Source organism: Xyrauchen texanus, chromosome 45 (genome assembly GCF_025860055.1).
Source record: "Xyrauchen texanus isolate HMW12.3.18 chromosome 45, RBS_HiC_50CHRs, whole genome shotgun sequence".
In the NCBI taxonomy this organism is placed as follows: Eukaryota; Metazoa; Chordata; class Actinopteri; order Cypriniformes; family Catostomidae; genus Xyrauchen; species Xyrauchen texanus.
Window position 1 is genome coordinate 1127976 of NC_068320.1, and position 19154 is coordinate 1147129.

The following is a 19154-nucleotide window of genomic DNA, read 5'->3' on the forward strand; positions in this document are numbered from 1 at the left end:
TATTTAATTACTTAATTTTAAACACAATTCACAATTGTGTTTTTATCAAACTACACAATGATGACTCTAGACATTATAGACATTACAGTTTTATCTTCTGTTAATGCCTGATCTTCTGTAAAGCTGCATTGAAACAATGTGTGTTGTGAAAAGCATTATTCATATGAAAATGACTTGCCTTGACTCGTGGCCCCCACAAAGCCCCCCACTGAGATTACATAAAGAGACAGCTGCAATTGGGACAGCCTAAATAGATAGAAGAACTGTGGCAAATTCTCCAAGAAGCTTGGAACATCCTCTCTGCCAGCAACCAAGAAAAAACGTGTCAAGGTGTACCTAGGAGAATTCTCGGTTCCTTTTGTAACCTCCATTCTCTGATGGAGGGAACGAGATGATGAGTCGATGTCGTGACACTAATGGTCGCTCTTGGGAGACCCAACACCTCAAATCTTTGAGAAAAGGCCAATGAGAATTGGCAAGTGGAATTTTCATGCCACTCTCCCGGACATACGGGTCTAAAAGGACCTGGAAGGCCCACTCTCATTCAGGTTTTGTGCTGAGGAGCCGAGGCAAGATCTTGGCCATTTCAGCGGCTAGTACATTGTTGTATCAAGAGGAACACAATGTCTCGTTCCCTCCATCAGAGAACAGAGACTTCCCATCTGTCACTCAAAATTACAACATGCAGATTTAGAACCTTGATGGGAAGGTTCATTCATAGTCCTTTTATTAACTCCATCAGCAGTTCAATTAATGGATAAACCTAGATGGATACACAAGAATAAACAGGATGAATTGCTGTAGACTGGAGTCATGAAAAGAACTATACCTTTTAGTGGTATATGGGATAGCTTACACCATGTCTGTAGCTTAGTCTCGCTAGCTCTTCTCAGACCTTTTTAAAATCTTATTATAATATATCAAATTCATCTCAACCTTGAGATAGCATATGACTTAATATATCATTATTTCCTAGTTACTTGTGTGTATCTTCATTTTCCTTATGGGTGACGTCCTAAATCCTGGTGACACCTGAAGATTGCAGCAATAAAAGATCTCCTTTAATTCCTCTAACAACGAAATCTGATTAATGGACAATTCACCATTTTCCAAGTTTTCCAGATAATCACCATTTTCTATGATAATCGTGTCATCCTAACCGAGGCTATGTTCTTTATCGTCTCTATAATAGGTTTTATATTTCTTTCTGCAGCAAGTATCACCATCCCAACTCCTCAAAAATTTGAGACTGGTGACCTTGCCAATAGCTAACATCCACCTAATGCTACAATGTATGCTCATCAAAGCAATACTTGTGGAAATTGTTAAATCATTCATCAAACGTTGGTATGGGTTTCTAACTGCTATGTGTGTGCTGATGCTCCATATTCATTGGCTAATCCATTTATAATTAAACTTGTATCTGTAAGAATCAATTGCAGTTACTGTGCAAGTGTAGTACTACATGCTGCCGATCACACTGACTGTTCTCAGTTTTTAAGAATCCTGAGAAATACAAATTTTAGCAGAAAACTCCCAGATAAATCTTCAAAACTTAATGGAGCATATCTGCAGCCTATATTCGAGGTATGGTACCATATACAATGCTCATGCGATCGACAATATTAGTATGGAATTAGAACAGTTTGCTTTTTTCACTTATGACACAAGAAATGCAAAACATCAGACTAGTAGCTCTTCAAAATGCTGCAGCATTAGACTACCTCTTAGCTAAAGAAGGTGGCATTTGTGCATTGATAGGTGATCATTGTGCCAAATGCATAAATGTAAATTGTTGTACGTATAGTCCAGATGTTCAAATGAAATACAATCTCTGAATTCCAATGTCAAACCTGAAGGGTTCAATTTCATCAAATGGTAGAAAGTCCACCATTTTGGGAAATTGGAAAAACAATGATATTTTTACTAATCTTTTTAAATGCATTGTATTACTCTTCATTAATATGCTCAAGAGATTTTTGGCCTACACTACCAGTCAAAAGTTGACTGTAGACATGTTCTCCAAGTAGGTAAAAGCGTACCCCACAGAAAGACAGACGTAAGTACAGTAGCAAAAATTCTAACACTAGAAATAATCCAAGATGGGACATTCCAGGAAAATTAGCAGTAACAATGGAACCCCAGTCAGTATTTGAGAATTTATACGACAACATAACGTGCCTACCACCCTAAGAGTAGGGGAGCAGTCGAAAGTGAAAAAAGCATACAAAAAAAAATTGGACAAATATTCAGTTGAAAATTGACTACATTTGGTTCACGCATTACAACTGGTGTTAATGCAGATGTGGGCAAGGCTCAGAAAATGAAATGGTTTGAGCCCATTGTAATTTTGTTTAACAGGCCTCTTAACTTGGGAATTGGATCACAAAAAAGGCAGTTGCCTTATACTGACCAGTGTGAGGATGAAATGTTGCATTATTGTGCAAACCTTTTTGCTGTGCTTTGTGATATTCATAGACAGGTGAAACCATGATCTAGAGCCGAGAGACTGGGTGGTGGTGAGGACTATAAAAAGAGAAATTGGAGGAAATCTAGGAGGACCGGGCCCAACCAGGTGCTGTTAGTGACCAACTCTGCAGTGAAAATCATGGAGAAGGCTAACTGGATCCACGCCAGTCACTGCAGGCAAGGCAAGGCAAGTTTATTTATATAGCACATTTCATACACAATGGTAATTCAAAGTGTTTTACATAGAAGAGATTAAAATAAGCAGACTCTCCTTGCTTAGAGTGAACCCTTCGTATTTCTAGCTGATGTGATCCTAATGATCTGAGTGATCTGTTGGGTTTATATTCAGTGAGCATATCTGCAATATATTGAGGTCCTAGCTCATTGAGTTATTTATATACCAGTAATAATATTTTTAAATCAATCCTAAATGTAACTGGGAGCCAGTGTAAAGACCTGAGGACTGGTGTGATATGTTCATGTTTTCTGGTTCTGCTCAGAATCCTGACAGCAGCGTTCTGTATGAGCTGCAACGGTCTTATGGTCTTTTTGGGAAGGCCAGTGAGGAGTCCATTACAATAATCCACCCTGCTGGTGATGAAAGCATGCACAAGTTTCTCCAGGTCTTGACTGGAAACAAAGCATCTAATTCTTGCAATATTTTTCAGATGATAGTATGCTGATTTAGTTATTGCTTTGACATGACTACTGAAGCTAAGGTCTGACTCTAGAGACACACCAAGATTCCTGACTTGATTTTTAATTGTTTGACCCCTAGCGTCAAGGTATGCCTTCACCTTGAGAACTTCATCTTTGTTTCCAAACACAATGACTTCAGTTTTGTCTTTGTTTAACTGAAGAAAGTTTTGGCACATCCAACTGTTAACTTCATCAATGCATTGGCACAGGGAGTCAATGGGGCTGTAATCGTTAGGTGATAGGGCTAAGTAGATCTGCGTGTCGTCTGCATAGCTGTGGTAAGCAATTTGGTTCTTTTTCATTATTTGGCTCATTGGGAGCATATACAGGTTGAACAGGAGTGGCACAAGAATTGAGCCTTGAGGGAATCTGCATGTCATGGACGTCCACTCAGACTTATGGTCTCCTATACTCACATAATAACCTCTCCCTTCTAAGTATGACCTGAACCATTTTAGGACCATACCAGAAAGCCCCACCCAGTTTTCCAGCCTGTCAAGAAGTATGTTGTGATCGACAGTGTCAAATGCAGCACTGAGGTCGAGTTGTACCAGTACTGATAATTTGCCTGTATCAGTATTTAGGCGAATATCGTTTATTATCTTTATGAGCGCTGTCTCTGTGCTGTGATGCGATCGGAAACCAGATTGAAAATTGTCAAAGTATCCATTTGAGTTCAAGAATTTGTTCAGCTGATTGAAGACAACTTTTTCAATGATATTGCCTATGAAAGGAAGATTTGAGATTGGTCTATAGTTGCTTAATATGGTCTTATCCAGATTGCTCTTTTTCAAGAGGGGCTTGACAACTGCAGTTTTCAGGGAGTTTGGAAAACTCCCAGAGAGAAGTGAGGAGTTTATCACTTCTAGGAGATCTGCTTCTAAACAGTTGAACACACTTTTGAAAAAAGATGTGGGAAGTGCATCAAGGGCGCAGGTTGATGTTTTAAGGTGCTGTACGGTTGCTTCCAAAATTTTGCCATCAATTTCTTTGAAATCAGACATAGTAACTACTTTCTCAGGTTGTGGTTTGATTTGTCTGACCCCAGCACAACTCAAGGATGTGCTGATCACCTTTCTGATATTATTTATTTTTTCAGAGAAGAAAGAAGCAAACTCACTGCACTTGCTGTCTGAGAGCATTTCACTGGGAATCTGGCTTGGGGGGTTTGTCAGTCTCTCTACAGTCACAAAAAGAGTGCGTGTATTGTTTAAGTTGCTGTTTATAATATTCGAGAAGAAAGTCTGTCTAGCTTTGCCTAATTCCATATTAAAAGCATGGATGCTGTCTTTGTAGATGTTATGATGGACTATAAGTTTTGTCTTCCGCCACATGCGCATTGTCTTTTCATATTTTACACTGCTGTTGAGTTTCTCCAAGGTGCTTTTTGTCTGCCACTCTTCTTCCTGACTTTCACAGGAGCAATATCATCAATTACACTTTTAACTTTTGAGTTAAAAGAATCAAGGAGAAAATCAACAGAGTCAGCAGATATACTTGGTGTTAAAGATATAACCTTCATAAATAGTACACTAGTGTTCTCATTTAAGCATCTCTTCTTGACAGACACAGATCTAGCTTCAATGGCAGGAGAGATCAATATATCAAAGAAAATACAGAAATGATCAGACAATGCTACATCCTTAATAACAATCAATGAAATGTTTAGACCCTTACTGATAAGTAAATCTAGAGTGTGTCCATGATTGTGTGTGGGTCCATGTACATGCTAATTGTTGATAACAGTTCTGTAAAGTCCTCAGCAAAGGCTGGAGAGTATTTTGGAGGCCTGTAAATAATGATAAGTAAAATGCGTGGAGCACCATTTAACACACTACCCATGATATTTGCTTACATTTGGGAATGGGAGTGGGATGGATCGGAGAGCACCTCAGTGCTTAGCAGCGGGGTCAAGGAAATGCAGCTCACACCAGGCATGACTAACTTTGGCAGAGGCAGAAGAGTCTCTTAGGGGACCAACAAGGGAAAGTCAAATTGAGGGGGTACTTGGATTGGGAGTATGGCAAAGATCAGACAAAAACACTATACAACCACAAAAGAGAAGGGAAAACACACCAAGGACGTGGTGGTATAAACTTTTCAGACATACACACGGAACTGCCCAAAGTGTGACCCAGACTTGTATATGGTGCCCCTTCTTATCTGAATGGTCATGAGGTGTCAAGAAGGAACAAGTAATCAAATATGTTTTAAGAAATAGTGTAAAAGTGATCTCTACATAAATTCAACAGATGGATTTGAGGGACTAGCTCTCTTTTTGTCTGAAAACTTCAGAGCCATGGAGCCATGAGAGGCTCGAAGGGGCAGAGCTGATGGGGCTGAGGACCAAGGTGGTGTAGGGGCGGGCCTGGACCATGGAGCAGAGGCGGGCCTGGACCGTGGAGCTGAGACGGGCCTGGACCATGGAGCAGACGGGCCTGGGCTGGTGAGCTGAGGCTTGCTTGTGACATGGCATGGAGCAATCTGGGGTTTGGCTGAGGCATAGCATGGATCAGACTGCGGTTCGGCTGTGACATGGCATGGAGAAGTCTGTGGCGTGTCTGTGACATGGCATCGAGCAGGCTGAGGCGTGGCTGTGACATGGCATGGAGCAGGCTGATGCCTTGCTGTGACATGGCCTGGAGCAGGCTGAGGCCTTGCTGTGACATGGCCTGGAGCTGACTCTGGCTTGGCGGCCATGACGTGAAACTCTGGGTCGGTGGCGGCCTTGTCGAGGAACTCTGGCTCGGTAATCCTCCTCCCCCAGAGTGAACGTGGAACCTGTGGTTAGCAGGGCGAGGTCGATATATTGGGCCAGATTGAGGGGATTGCGACCACTAGGCATGAAGGAAGAGATTGGCTCACTCAGTCCCAAATGAAAACAGTCTTTGAGGTCGACCTCATTAAAACCAACCTAGCTGGCCAGATAGCAGAAGTCCATCACATAGTCCTCCAGGGGATGATTCCCCTGATGTAGGCATAGGAGCCGAACTAATGGGTTCATAGTGGCCAGTCGAGTATTCTGTAACGTTTCTGGCAGGCAGGACACAGGAGCAGACAAAGACGATGATGAAGTGAACTCAAGTGCAGTTTATTTTGATGAGTGAAATCCAACGTGAAGTGGAACAAAACAAAATATAAACATAACTTGACTTGACTTGACATAGACTATGATACATAAACATGGGCTTGACTTACCATGACAATGTTACACCAAACAATACTGTGGCAGCGGGGGCATGGTCAAGCGCCTGTCCGGGAGAGAAAAGCGGTAAGGGCGCTTACACCTGAGCTAAATTATGTCTAACACCTGTCTCTAATTTCAGTGAGCACTGGGAGAGCGGCATAAAAAGCAGCCAGGGGGTCTCCACAGAGGGAGAGAGAGACAGAGAGATATGTGTGTAGCTGAAGGCTCAGTTCCGTATTATGTATATGTATATTGTTGAAGCTGTCTGTACTACATTGTGGCAACATTAAAAGTGACTGACCTGAACTGCCTTGTGAGAAGTTCTCTTACACTGGTGATGAAACGTTATCCCAGTCATGGAAGGTAATCGCCCCATAGAGTCCTCCCAGCTAGCGGAGGTCCTCCAGTCCCTCGCTGTGATGCATCAGAGCCACCAACAGTCCCTGGTTGAGCTCCGGCAGGACCAGGATCGTCGGTTCTTTGAGATCATGCAGGCTCAAGCAGAGGATCGGCTTGCGATCCGGAGTCTTCTCGGCCAGGAGGCCGATCCAGCCCCAGCCGCGACCCCAGACACCCGCGCCTCTTTGCCCCCACCGCGTTACAGAAGATGGAGGCGGTGGACGATCCAGAAGCGTTCCTCGACCTCTTTGAGCGCACCGCCGAGATTTGAGGCTGGCCGCATGACCAATGGGCAGCTCGCCTTGTTCCTCTGTTGTCCGGGGAAGCCCAACTCGCGGCTCAACAATTGCTGGCAACAAGCCTCCTGGCCTATGCTGACCTCAAGAGAGCCATCCTGCAATGGGTTGGTCGGAGCCAGGAAGAGAACCGGCAACTCTTCCGGGCTATGAAGCTGGAGAAGACCGACCGCCCATTCGCTTTTGCCCAACGGCTCCGGGACGCCTGCCGGAGGTGGTTGCTAGTGGGGGACCGCGAAGTCGAGGGACTCATCGACCAGGTAGTGCTGGAACAGTTCATTCAAGGCCTGCACAGGAAATCGGCGGAGTGGGTCCAGTGCCACCGCCCGGCGTCGCTGGAGGCTGCTGTCTGGCTCGCGGAGGACCACATGGCAGCGATCCCGAGGGGAGGAGCCCTCTCTCTCTCTCCCCCTTCCCCCTTCCCCTGTATTTTCCCCTGTTCCCTCTCCTTCCTCTCTGCCTTCTCGCTCTGCTCTCTCCCCAGGGCCTGTTCCTGCCCCACGTAGGCGAGGAAGATTCATGAGACCAGCTTCCCGGCCATGGGAAGCAACATATTCCCCTTCCCCAACCTTCAGCCGCCCTCCCCCTCAGGTGGGGGCGCCCACCGACGCAGGTACGGGCGTAGCGCCTGGGCCGGCGTGTTGGAGATGCGGAGACCCGGACCACTTCCGGGATCAGTGTCCGCTGATGGAGGTGGGGACGGTGGTGCGGGTCTCCGATGTCCAGCAGGCTGCCCCCGATCGGGCTGGAGCGTACCGGATTCCGGTAAGAATCAAGGGGGGTACTTAACAAGCATTGCTGGATACAGGCTGTAATCAGACCACCATCCACCAACGCTTGGTTCAACCCGGGGCTTTGGGCACAGCTAAACTGGTGAGGGTGAGGTGTGTGCATGGGGATGTTCACAAGTATTCTATGGTGACCTTGGTGATCAAATTTCGGGGGGAAAAACATAGAATGGAGGCAGCGGTTAGTTCCCGCCTCACTCATCCGCTGATTTTGGGGACCGATTGGCCGGGCTTTAGAAATGTATTAGAGGGAGTTTGCATGGATGGGTCCTGCACTAAAATGAGGAGATGTGCGATGTGCGATGATTTTGCAGGGGAGGCGGAGCCGGGGCCGTCCTCGACCGCTTCAAGTCGGAATGACGAGGAAGGGGGCGGGGTTACCGCCCCTCCTCTCAGGGAATTCCCTGAGGGGGATTTCCCTTTGGAGCAGTCGAGGGACGAAACCCTTAAGCACGCCTTTGACCAAGTGAGAATAATCGATGGTCAACAACTCCGGCCGGGCATCGCCATTTCATACCCTTATTTTACCATTCTAAATGACCGGTTATATAGAGTGACGCAGGATGCTCAAATGTAACACAGCTGTTAATTCCACGGAGCCGCCTGGAAATGTTTTTTCAGGCGGCTCACTATAATCCCATGGCGGGTCACCTAGGAGAAAGGAAGACACTGCTCCATCTAATATCAATAGTTTCTATTGGCCGGGCATTGGCGGCGACGTCCGCAGGTGGTGTGCGGCGTGCCGCGAATGTCAGCTGGTTAACCCACCGGCCACCCCAAAAGCGCCATTGTGCCCCCTTCCACTGATCGAGGTCCCCTTTGAGAGAATTGGAATGGACCTCGTCGGGCCATTAGAACGGACCGCACGCGGACATCGCTTTGTATTAGTCCTAGTGGATTTTGCAACGCGATATCCGGAAGCAGTGCCTCTAAGCAACATCTCAGCACGTAGTGTTGCAGGGGCACTCTTCAAGATAATCTCCCGGGTGGGTATTCCGAAAGAAATCCTCACCGATCAGGGCACAACGTTTATGTCACGTACACTTTGCGAACTTTACGAACTGTTGGGCATTAAGTCGATTCGCACTAGCTTGTACCATCCGCAGACCGATGGCCTAGTGGAGCGATTTAATAAAATGCTCAAAAATATGATTCGTAAGTTCGTACACGAAGACGCTAGGAATTGGGATAAGTGGCTCGACCCCCTGTTATTCGCAGTACGAGAGGTGATAGAAGCGATCTATCTACAGGAGTCTGCAGTTGTATGTAAGTGTGTTTATTTCATTGTTTTTAACGTTGTTAGAGTGGTATTCAATGCTAGATCAGGTGCTGTTTGTTTACTGTCTTGAACGCGGGTCGCTTAAACGTGTGTTTGGTGTGTGTGCGCTATATTTGTGTTGACTTGTCCCATAGTATTCGCTGATAGAATTGTTAGACTTGTCAAATAATATTAATTGCTAGATTTGTTTTGACCTGTCACGTAGGATTCGTTGCTAGATTTGCTTAGACTTCGGGTTGGTTATCCAGTGTGTGTAAAACTATTGTCTTTTAGTGTCTGCAAACAGTGCTTCACTTGTTTTAGAGTATTATTTATTGCAAAAGTGCAGCATAATTTATTTGCGCTCTACAGAAGTTGCGTTTGTTCCCGCGCAACCCTGAGTTTCGGTTTCGGGTGAACATGTGACTAGCTTTGTTGTGCTAAGTAGCATTAAGGCGTGGATGCTTTTTTCCACTGAACGGCTCGTTAAAGTGTGTATTTATTGGACTTAATGCTGACGCGGAAGCAGTGGAAGTGGTGGCCCTCGTGTCAAGCCCTCCTCCTGCGAAGACCTACTTGGGTAAAGACCAGCGAGTCTACCTGTGTGAGTCCACCGAGCAAGGACACGGACAAGGCTCTACTCACCAAAGCACTTAATTATTTTTTTATTTTGATCTCTTTTCTTATTTTACTTATACATACATATATACTAACATGTCTAGTTCACTAATAACACATGCCTTCAAGCACATCCCTGTTATCTGTTGTAGACCTTTCACAAGATACAGATGCAAGACAAAACGCAACCCACTCAACCTGCGGCCGCTTTGCACTTCAACACCTGCTCCACTCTCGTTCTCAGTTGGACTCTGGAACTGCCAGTCTGCTGTGAACAAAGCTGCCTTCATCCCAGCTTTCACCACACTGTCCACCCTCAGCATCCTGGCACTGACGGAGACATGGATACATCCTGAGGATACAGCAACACCTGCTGCTCTCTCCAACAACTTCTCCTTCTCCCACACCCCTCGAAATACTAGTAGGGGTGGGGGAACAGGTTTGCTCATTCATAATAACTGGACTTTTTCACCACAGGCTTCACTATGTAACAATACATCTTTTGAAATCCATGCCATTACTGCTATGCAACCCACAAAATTACATGTCGCCCCTCAGGTCAGCTGACAAGCTTTCTTGAGGAATTGGATGTCCTGCTGTCCTCCATGCCAGAGGATGGCAGGCCACTTGTGGTTCTTGGCGATTTCAACATACACCAAGATAAGCCCCAGGCCATTGAACTGAATACTCTTCTAGCCTCATTTGACTTGGAAAGACTACACACCACAGCAACTCACAGGTCGGGCAACCAGCTGGACCTCATTTTTACACGTAACTGTACCACCTCTAATATTCTTGTTACACCTTTACATGTCTCTGATCACTACTTTGTTCAATTCAACATGACTCTCCCATCCATTGTAAAACCGACTCCACCTTTTGTTTCCTTTCGCCGTAACCTCCGTAACCTCCGTTCCCTCTCACCCTCTTGCCTTTCCACTGATGTCTCTGCCTCTCTTCCCACAATAAATGTATTTTCCATGCTTGATGTAAACACTGCCACAGACACATTTAGCTCTACTTTAACAACCTGTCTAGACAACATCTGTCCTCTCTCCTCTAGACCAGCACAGACTACACCACCCAGCCCCTGGCTGTCTGATGTCCTTTGTGAACATCGGACTGATCTCAGGGCAGCTGAAAGGAGATGGCGGAAATCTAAAGATCCAGCTGATCTAGGTAAATATCAGCTTCTGCATGCAACTTTTTCAAATAACGTTAAAACTGCAAAAACTTAATATTACCAGACCAAGATCAACAGCACCACAGACACTCGTAGCTTGTTTAGAACATTTAACACACTTCTCTGCTCTCCCCCTCCACCACCTGACACATCACTGACAGCAGACATTTTTTACTGATAACGTTACAGCCATCAGCAATACATTCACTGCACCACATCCTGTCAAACACCTGGCTCCTGTATGCAACTCTTCTTTCCCTATGTTCTCTCCTTTAACTGACACTGAGGTCTCTAAACTCCTCCTCTCCAACCACCCCACAACCTACCGGAACTTAGACACATAATTAACACATCCCTTCTTGCAGGCACTTTTCCCACTACATTTAAGCAGGCTAGAGTAACCCCACTGCTGAAAAAACCTGCACTTAACCCCACACAGATAGAACACTACAGACCAGTCTCTCTCATCCCATTCATGGCAAAAACACTTGAAAGGGCAGTTTTCAATCAGATCTCCACCTATCTCTCACAGAACAAGCTGCTGGATGACAATCAGTCAGGCTTCAAAAGTGGACACTCCACTGAGACTGCCCTGCTGTCTGTCACTGAGTCGCTGAGACAGGCGAAAGCTGAATCCAGATCATCCGTTCTGATTCTGCTGGACCTTTCTGCTGCCTTTGACACAGTCAACCATCAGATCCTACTCTTCACCCTCTCTAAACTGAGCATCACTGGAACTGTGCTTGACTGGTTCAACTCTTATCTCTCAGAAAGGTCCTTTTCGGTAGCCTGGAGAGGGGAAGTATCCAAGCCACACCAGTTACTTACTGGGGTACCTCAGGGATCAGTGCTTGGGCCACTTCTCTTCTCCATATACACAACATCACTGGGACCCATCATCCAGTCACATGGTTTATCTTACCACTGCTACGCTGATGACACGCAACTCTACTTGTCTTTCCAGCCCAATGACACCACAGTGACCGCTCGAATCGCTGCCTGTCTGGCAGACATCTCAGCCTGGATGAAGGAACACCACCTTCAACTCAACCCAGCCAAGACTGAGCTCCTTGTCTTTCCAGCCAACCCTGCTGTTGAACACAACATCACCGTGCAGCTGGGTCCAACTACAGTTTCACCTTCCAAAACGGTCAGAAATCTAGGGGTAACCATTGATGATGAGCTAAATTTCACTGACCACATTTCAAAACCTGCAAGAGCATGTAGATTTACACTCTACAATATCAGGAAGATAAGACCCTTCCTCTCTGTACATGCCACACAACTGCTCGTTCAGTCCCTTCTCATAACTAGACTGGACTACTGTAACGCTCTCATTGCAGGCCTTCCTGCATGTGCTATTAGACCTCTCCAAATGATCCAGAATGCAGCAGCACGTCTGGTCTTTAATGAACCTAAGAGAGCACATGTTACACCACTTTTTGTCTCTCTCCACTGGCTGCCGGTTCATGCATGTATTAAATTCAAGGCCCTGATGCTGGCATACAAAACAGTCACTGGGTCTGCTCCAGCATACCTAAAAACCTTTAAGCAGAGCTATGTTCCCACCAGAAGCGTGCGGTCGGCTAAGGAACGTCGCCTTGTCGTTCCAAAACAAAGAGGCACCAAAACACTTTCCCGGACTTTCAGTTTCATCATACCACGGTGGTGGAATGACCTTCCCAACTCAATCCGGGAAGGTAACTCACTCTCTATCTTCAAAAAACGGCTAAAAACACATCTTTTCCAAAAGCACTCAACCGGTCACTAAAAAAAAAAAGTTCACTGATGATAGTGAAACTTTGTAATATGGCACTTTTTGTACCACTGTCTCCCTAAGATGATTCGCTGATGTTTTTCATCTTTTGTAAGTCGCTTTGGATAAAAGCGTCTGCCAAATGAATAAATGTAAATGTAAATATAATCTTCAATGGTCACAGGGAAGTGGACAGGCTCAATGAGCACAGGGAACTGGACAGACTCGTCGACAGCCTCCGTGAACTGGACATGCTTGTCGACTGCCTCAGGGAACTGGACAGGCTCAGTGAGTACAGGGAACTGGAAGAATCATCGACAGCCTCTGGGAACTGCACAGGCTCATCGACAGCCTCAGGGAACTGGACGGACTTGTCGACAGCCTCAGGGAACTGGACAGGGTCAATGAGCACAGGGAAATGGACATGCTCGTTAACAGCATCAGGGAACTGAACAGGCTCGTTAACAGCATCAGGGAACTGAACAGGCTTGTCGACAGCCTTGGGGAACTGGACAGGCTTGTAGACAGCCTCAGGGAACTTGACGGGCTCATCGACAGTCTCGGGGAACTGGACAGACTCATCGACAGTCTCGGGGAACTGAACAGGCTCGTCAACAGTCTCTGGGAACTGGATGGGCTCGTCGACAGCCTCAGGGAACTGGACAGGCTCATTGATGGCCACCATGGTCGGGAGTGCTGGCAGCAACTGGGAAACGGCCTCCATGGGCAAGAGCACTGGCAGCGAGTGGGTAACGGCCTCTGTGGCCGGAAGCACTGGCAGCGGCAGGCGAGATGCCTACATGGCTGTGAGTGCAGTCAGCGAATGACGAGCATGGGCCCTTCTCCACCTCCTCCTCTTCCGAACGTCCAGGAGCACTGCTGCAGGAATGGCTTCCATGGAAAAGGACACTGGCACTGGGACGGTTGAGGCTTCAGGCATGGGCTCTGGGACGGTCGAGGCTTCAGACGCTAGCTCTGGGACAGTCGAGGCTTCAGGCTCTGGCTCTGGAACAGACAGAGGTTTTAACTAGCTCTGGGATGGCAAAGGCTTCGGGAACTGGCTCGTTGACCTTGGCAGGCGTGGGCACTGGCTCGTTGACTGTGGCATGCGTGGACGCTGGCTTGTTGACCATGTCAGACGTGGGTGCTGCCAGCGGCATGGGAGTACTGCCATACCCAACAGTGTATGGTGATAATGTGAGTCTCAAACATAGTCAGTGAAGTCAACTTCAAGGAAAGTTCACACCTGTGGTTCACATCTGCTGTTCACATAAGAATCCAAAATCAAAACTAAAGTTCCCCACATATGTGACAGAGAGACACTTACAGTAATTTCCACTTTTACTATATTATATGTTACTGTTTATTAAAATAATGGTAATGTTTTAAAATAAAGTGTCTGTCTTTTCTGACACGTTGAAAGAAGAATGAGATCAGAAAAAGGCAGATTCGAACTTAGGTTGCTCGCAATAAAAGTCCAATTCAAATGCTTTACACTTAATCCCACTTATCTGACTGAACATTTAGACTTTTCCATAGTTTTGTCTGGTTCCATCTGACTTGGAGTGCAAATAGCCAGAATGTGTGATGAGGTTTCACAGATTAGTCAACAAGTCAACTATAACTAATGTAGTCGACACTGTCAGCTTGACGTTGACTAGATGTTTTACATGTAATTTAAAAATCCATCTATGGGAAATACAGCGGGTGCTGGATTTCTAATTTATATTAAAGAGAAAAGCTCTACCTGATTTGTTAGGGTTAGGTTCAGGGGTTGGGTTATAGTTTTTTCGGACCAATCAGGTAGCGCTCTCTTGATGAATAAATTGTACAATCGGTTATTGAATACTTTTGAATATAAATGACTCTTTGCCTGCCATATTTCTTTTCAGAAATCTGAACACTCGTGTCTGCCAGTAATCATCTGAACGAGGGGCTGCAAGAAGAGTGGGGACCACCTCCAGATACAGGTAGTCCAGACTAATATGTTCAGGCACATATTAGTCTGTAAACTTTTAGCCACATTACAGCTCAATGGATGCTGCCTATTGTAGCACTTTTGTAATAAATAGCTGTTCATGAGGAGATAACATAATGGTTAATTTGTATCCCATCCAATCCATTCACATACAAAACAATGTGAATGGATCGTCAAAAGAACGTTGCTCATCATTTTCATCTCAGGTGTCAAACTAGAACCTCTCTACCAAGGGGGAGCCTTCAAGGTTATCAAAACAAAGCGTAATGTGGTGATACACTGACGAGGAGACCCGAGGCTGTTCTTTTTGAATGGATGTTAATGGTGGAGATACATCAGTGTGCTGAATAAACTGCTTTTGTGTGGACACAGCTAATCACTTAATGAATTGACCACCTGTCCACTTATGTTCAACATGTTTTATACAACATTTTGTAGTGTACTTTTTGGAGTGAACTATGTGTGAAGTTTACTATGATAAAATTGCTGTTTTATAGGAGTAGTCTCTGACAATTTTTAGGGTTAGGGTTAGGGTTAGGGTTAGGGTTAACCCTACATAAACTGACAGGTGGGTGTCAGTTTATGTCTCTCCTCATTCATTTGTATTGTGTCCGCAAATGGTGACTTATTGTCGAAACATGCTAGCTGATCATTGCACTCGCTCCTATGCTAAACTCACAGAGGTTTTTATCAAATAATCTCTGGTCAAACTACTACAAGTGGCACCCCCTAGCTGGCTATATAATGCCTGATGGCTTGTAGCTACATTCCTTTTTATTTTTATTATTCCATTTAACATTAACCCATAACATTGTAGTGAATGTACATCTATACATTGTTGTAAACTGTAAAATGTAATGGGTGGACCAGCAGATTTTCTTTTTTATGGGGGTAATGTCAACTACCATGATATTGTACCACTTAGTGGTTTAGAGCATCAAGTGCATAGAGTATTTACCATGGCAGTTCAGAATCAGAATCAGAATCAGAATCAGCTTTATTGCCAAGTATGCTTACACATACAAGGAATTTGTCTTGGTGACAGGAGCTTCCAGTCAACAACAATACAAACAATACCAAAAACAGCTGCAAGACATAGGTAATTAAAAACAAAAAAGAACACAAATTAAATAATTATACATATACGTACATACACTCACCTTCATACATACCCACATACACACACGTAGTGCAAATCTAATACAGTCTGTTATATAAAGAACAAAAACCTGTATATTATGTACAGAGCAATGTAAGTAATGGCAGAAGTGGATATGTTGGATAATATAAATTAAAATTAAAATTAAACTGTTTAGGCCATTCTTGAATGGTAATATATGTAACTACACTAATGACAGACATACAAAAGAAAAAATAATGGCAATAATGACAGAGAGCACACCATTTGACAAATTAAGGGAAAAGCAATCAATAAAAATTCTTATTTAGTCAGAAAACCAGTTAAGTAAATGTAAATAATGAATGTTCTGTTCATAGTCTGTGATCCAACATAAAAACATCCAATTAAACGAGGCTGGACATTTTTTGGTAATGGATGATTGCATGAACCCACCTCTTTACCGTCATGTCCTGGATCACATAGAATCTCTGGGAATGGAGCGGTGGAGCATTCCTGAACTGTGTACTCCACAAAACTTGTGGAAACAGGGGAACTCTAAAAAAACAAAGGAACAAGATTCAGTATATCAGCCTCATTTTATTAATATAATAAAAGTAATAATAATTATTTTATTAATATAAACCCATCCAATTATATATAAAATAATTTACCCATATATTTGATCCCTTTGTTTTTACCTTTGTGGATGACTAAAAAACGTATCTTCTGCAAGTTTGACTACGTAGACTGTGTTTGACCACCATTTCTGCTGCTGGCTTTTGTCACAAGGCTAGCCAATAAAACTCAGGGTTACAGGACTGGTTTTGAGTTGACAATACCAAACCAATCCAACACAGTTTAAATGCTACAACAATGTTCTATACCTTCTCTGTCAACTCAGAGTCTGATCCCGAGTTCATGATTAGTTAATGAGCATTTGCACATGAATAAGTAACGTTTGGCACTAGCAGCTAATCACATGAAATATGGAGAAAGAGAGTGCGCAATTTACTTTTACATTTACACTGCAAGAAGAAACACCAATGCTGCCGCAAGAGCATAAGAGGACTGCTGGAAACAAATCTGAATGCAATACAAATATAAAAACATTGACAAATAAATGCAGCTGATAAATTAAATGAAAGTGAATTTATATAGATCCAAAAAGAGCACATACAGGTATATTCATTTTAAAGTTTTAATTCTTTAAATATACAGTACTGTGCAAAAGTCTTAAGACATAAGATAAGATAAGATAAGATAAGATAAGATAAGATAAGATAAGATAAGATAAGATAAGATAAAACAAGTTTCACAAAAGCATTTGTCTTAAGATAGTTATTTATATCTTCAGCTTTAGTGTGTCAATAGGAAATATAAATGTTAGACTCTCAAACATTACTTTAGCAAATAGAAGAACAGGGAGCCCTGCAACAGATGGCATGGCCCCCACAAAGCCCTCCACTGAACATCATGTCAGTCTGAGATTACATAAAGAGACTGAAGCAATTGAGACATCCTATCTGCCAACAACCAAGAACTGTGCCCAGGTGTACCTAGGAGAATTGGTGCTGTTTTAAAGGCACAGGTGGTCACACCAAATATTGATTTAGCTTTTTTATGTTTACTGGACTTTTTATGACATTTAGTGATAAATGAAAAATAATTATGTAATTATTTTTGAAGACATACTCACTATGCAACATTTTCAAAAGTACCTAAAATGTTTGCACAGTACAGTATATGATTTTATATATATATAATATGTAATTTATTAACTTAGAAATTACTATGCATTTTAATACTTAAAAGGTGAGAATTTGGAACATGATAATATGGTAAGCAATAATAAAACCAATTTGCTCTTTTTTCTAGCAACATGGCAAGCAATGAAGATGTACAGGTTTAGGTGCCCCAATGAGTTTTTATTGAAATTGCAGTAAGATTATGTTAATCTCTCATCCATGAAAGAAGGGGTTCGGGAAGCATTCACCCCTTTCCAAATGTTTCATGATGGTGCCTCAGATGGCTGCTTGTTTGTTTGTCATGTTTTTTGTCACTCTTTCTTGATCAGTTTCACCAGAATTGAACTGCTGAGCATTCCTGAATTATTTTACTAGTGTTTGATTATTCAGACTTTTTATTAGACATCTTAGATGGAGGTGCCTCGGTGCTCTACAAGCAGTCCAAAAGATGCACATGAGGGAAGCAAACCGGCATGCTTGTGAAGCGTTGTCAGTGTGGATTTAGCAGAGTGTTCATCTGTCAAATGTCTGTTCCCTCACCTACAAAATGGACAAACTTCTTCTACTCACTAAAACAAATAAGGACTTTTCTAACTCTGATGCTCTGTGTTTCATGGAAACCTGGCTAAATGGAGCCATCCCAGACAGCCAATTTCATCTGCTGTGCTTCCAGCTGTTCAGAGCGGATTGCGTTGCGGGATCATCAACCAAAATATTTATAATTTTGTATTTTTATTTTATATGAGTGAGTGGTTAAGTGCTCATGGAAAAGATGCGTTTTAGTCATTTTTTTGAAGACAGAGATCTAGTCTGCTTCACGGATGAAGTTGGTAAGGTCATTCCACCAATGTGTTACAGTGAAACCGAATGTCCAGGAAAGTGGTTTGGTAACTCTTTTGTGTTATCAGAGTTACAAATGACTTGCTCTTATCATCTGATCGCGGCTGCATTTCTCTTCTAGTGCTTTTAGATCTTAGTGCTGCATTCGACACGATAGATCACAACATTCTCTTGAATAGGCTGGAGAATTATGTTGGAATTTGTGGAGTGGCATTAGCATGGTTTAGGTCATATTTAGCAGACCGCTACCACTTTGTCTATTTAAATGAGGAATTGTCAAACCAAACAAAAGTAAAGTATGGAGTGCCACAGGGATCAGTTTTAGGGCCTCTGCTTTTCTCCATGTATATGCTTCCCCTGGGAGATATTATCAGGAATCGTGGAATACGTTTCCACTGCTATGCTGATGATACACAACTTTATATTTCTTCAAAACCTGATGAGATTTCACAATTCTCAAAATTAGCAGAGTGTATCAATGAAATAAAAGATTGGATGGCCAGAAATTTCCTTCTACTCAATTCTGACAAAACAGAGGTTTTAATTATTGGACCAAAAAACTCTAAAAATAAGCCACTAAAATATAATTTGACTCTAGATGGATGTACTGTTACATCATCTTCAACAGCAAAGAACTTAGGTGTTATATTTGATACCAATCTGTCCTTTGAAAATCAAATTACAAATGTTTGTAGAACAGCATTCTTCCACCTAAGAAATATTGCTAAATTAAGGCATATGCTCTCAGTTGCTGATGCCGAAAAACTAATTCATGCGTTCATGACCTCAAGACTAGATTATTGTAATGCATTACTGGG

General features: G+C 43.4%; 1 protein-coding gene across 1 annotated transcript in view; it reads right to left on the reverse strand.

The window, feature by feature from the left end:
* The window catches only part of si:ch211-262h13.5 (uncharacterized protein LOC571127 homolog), an 84854-nt gene that overhangs the window by 38913 nt on the left and 26787 nt on the right, over nucleotides 1–19154 (reverse strand). The window contains exon 5 of the mRNA XM_052118161.1: nucleotides 16205–16306. Coding sequence (XP_051974121.1) covers nucleotides 16205–16306 — 102 coding nt within the window. The remainder of the gene's footprint in view (nucleotides 1–16204; nucleotides 16307–19154) is intronic.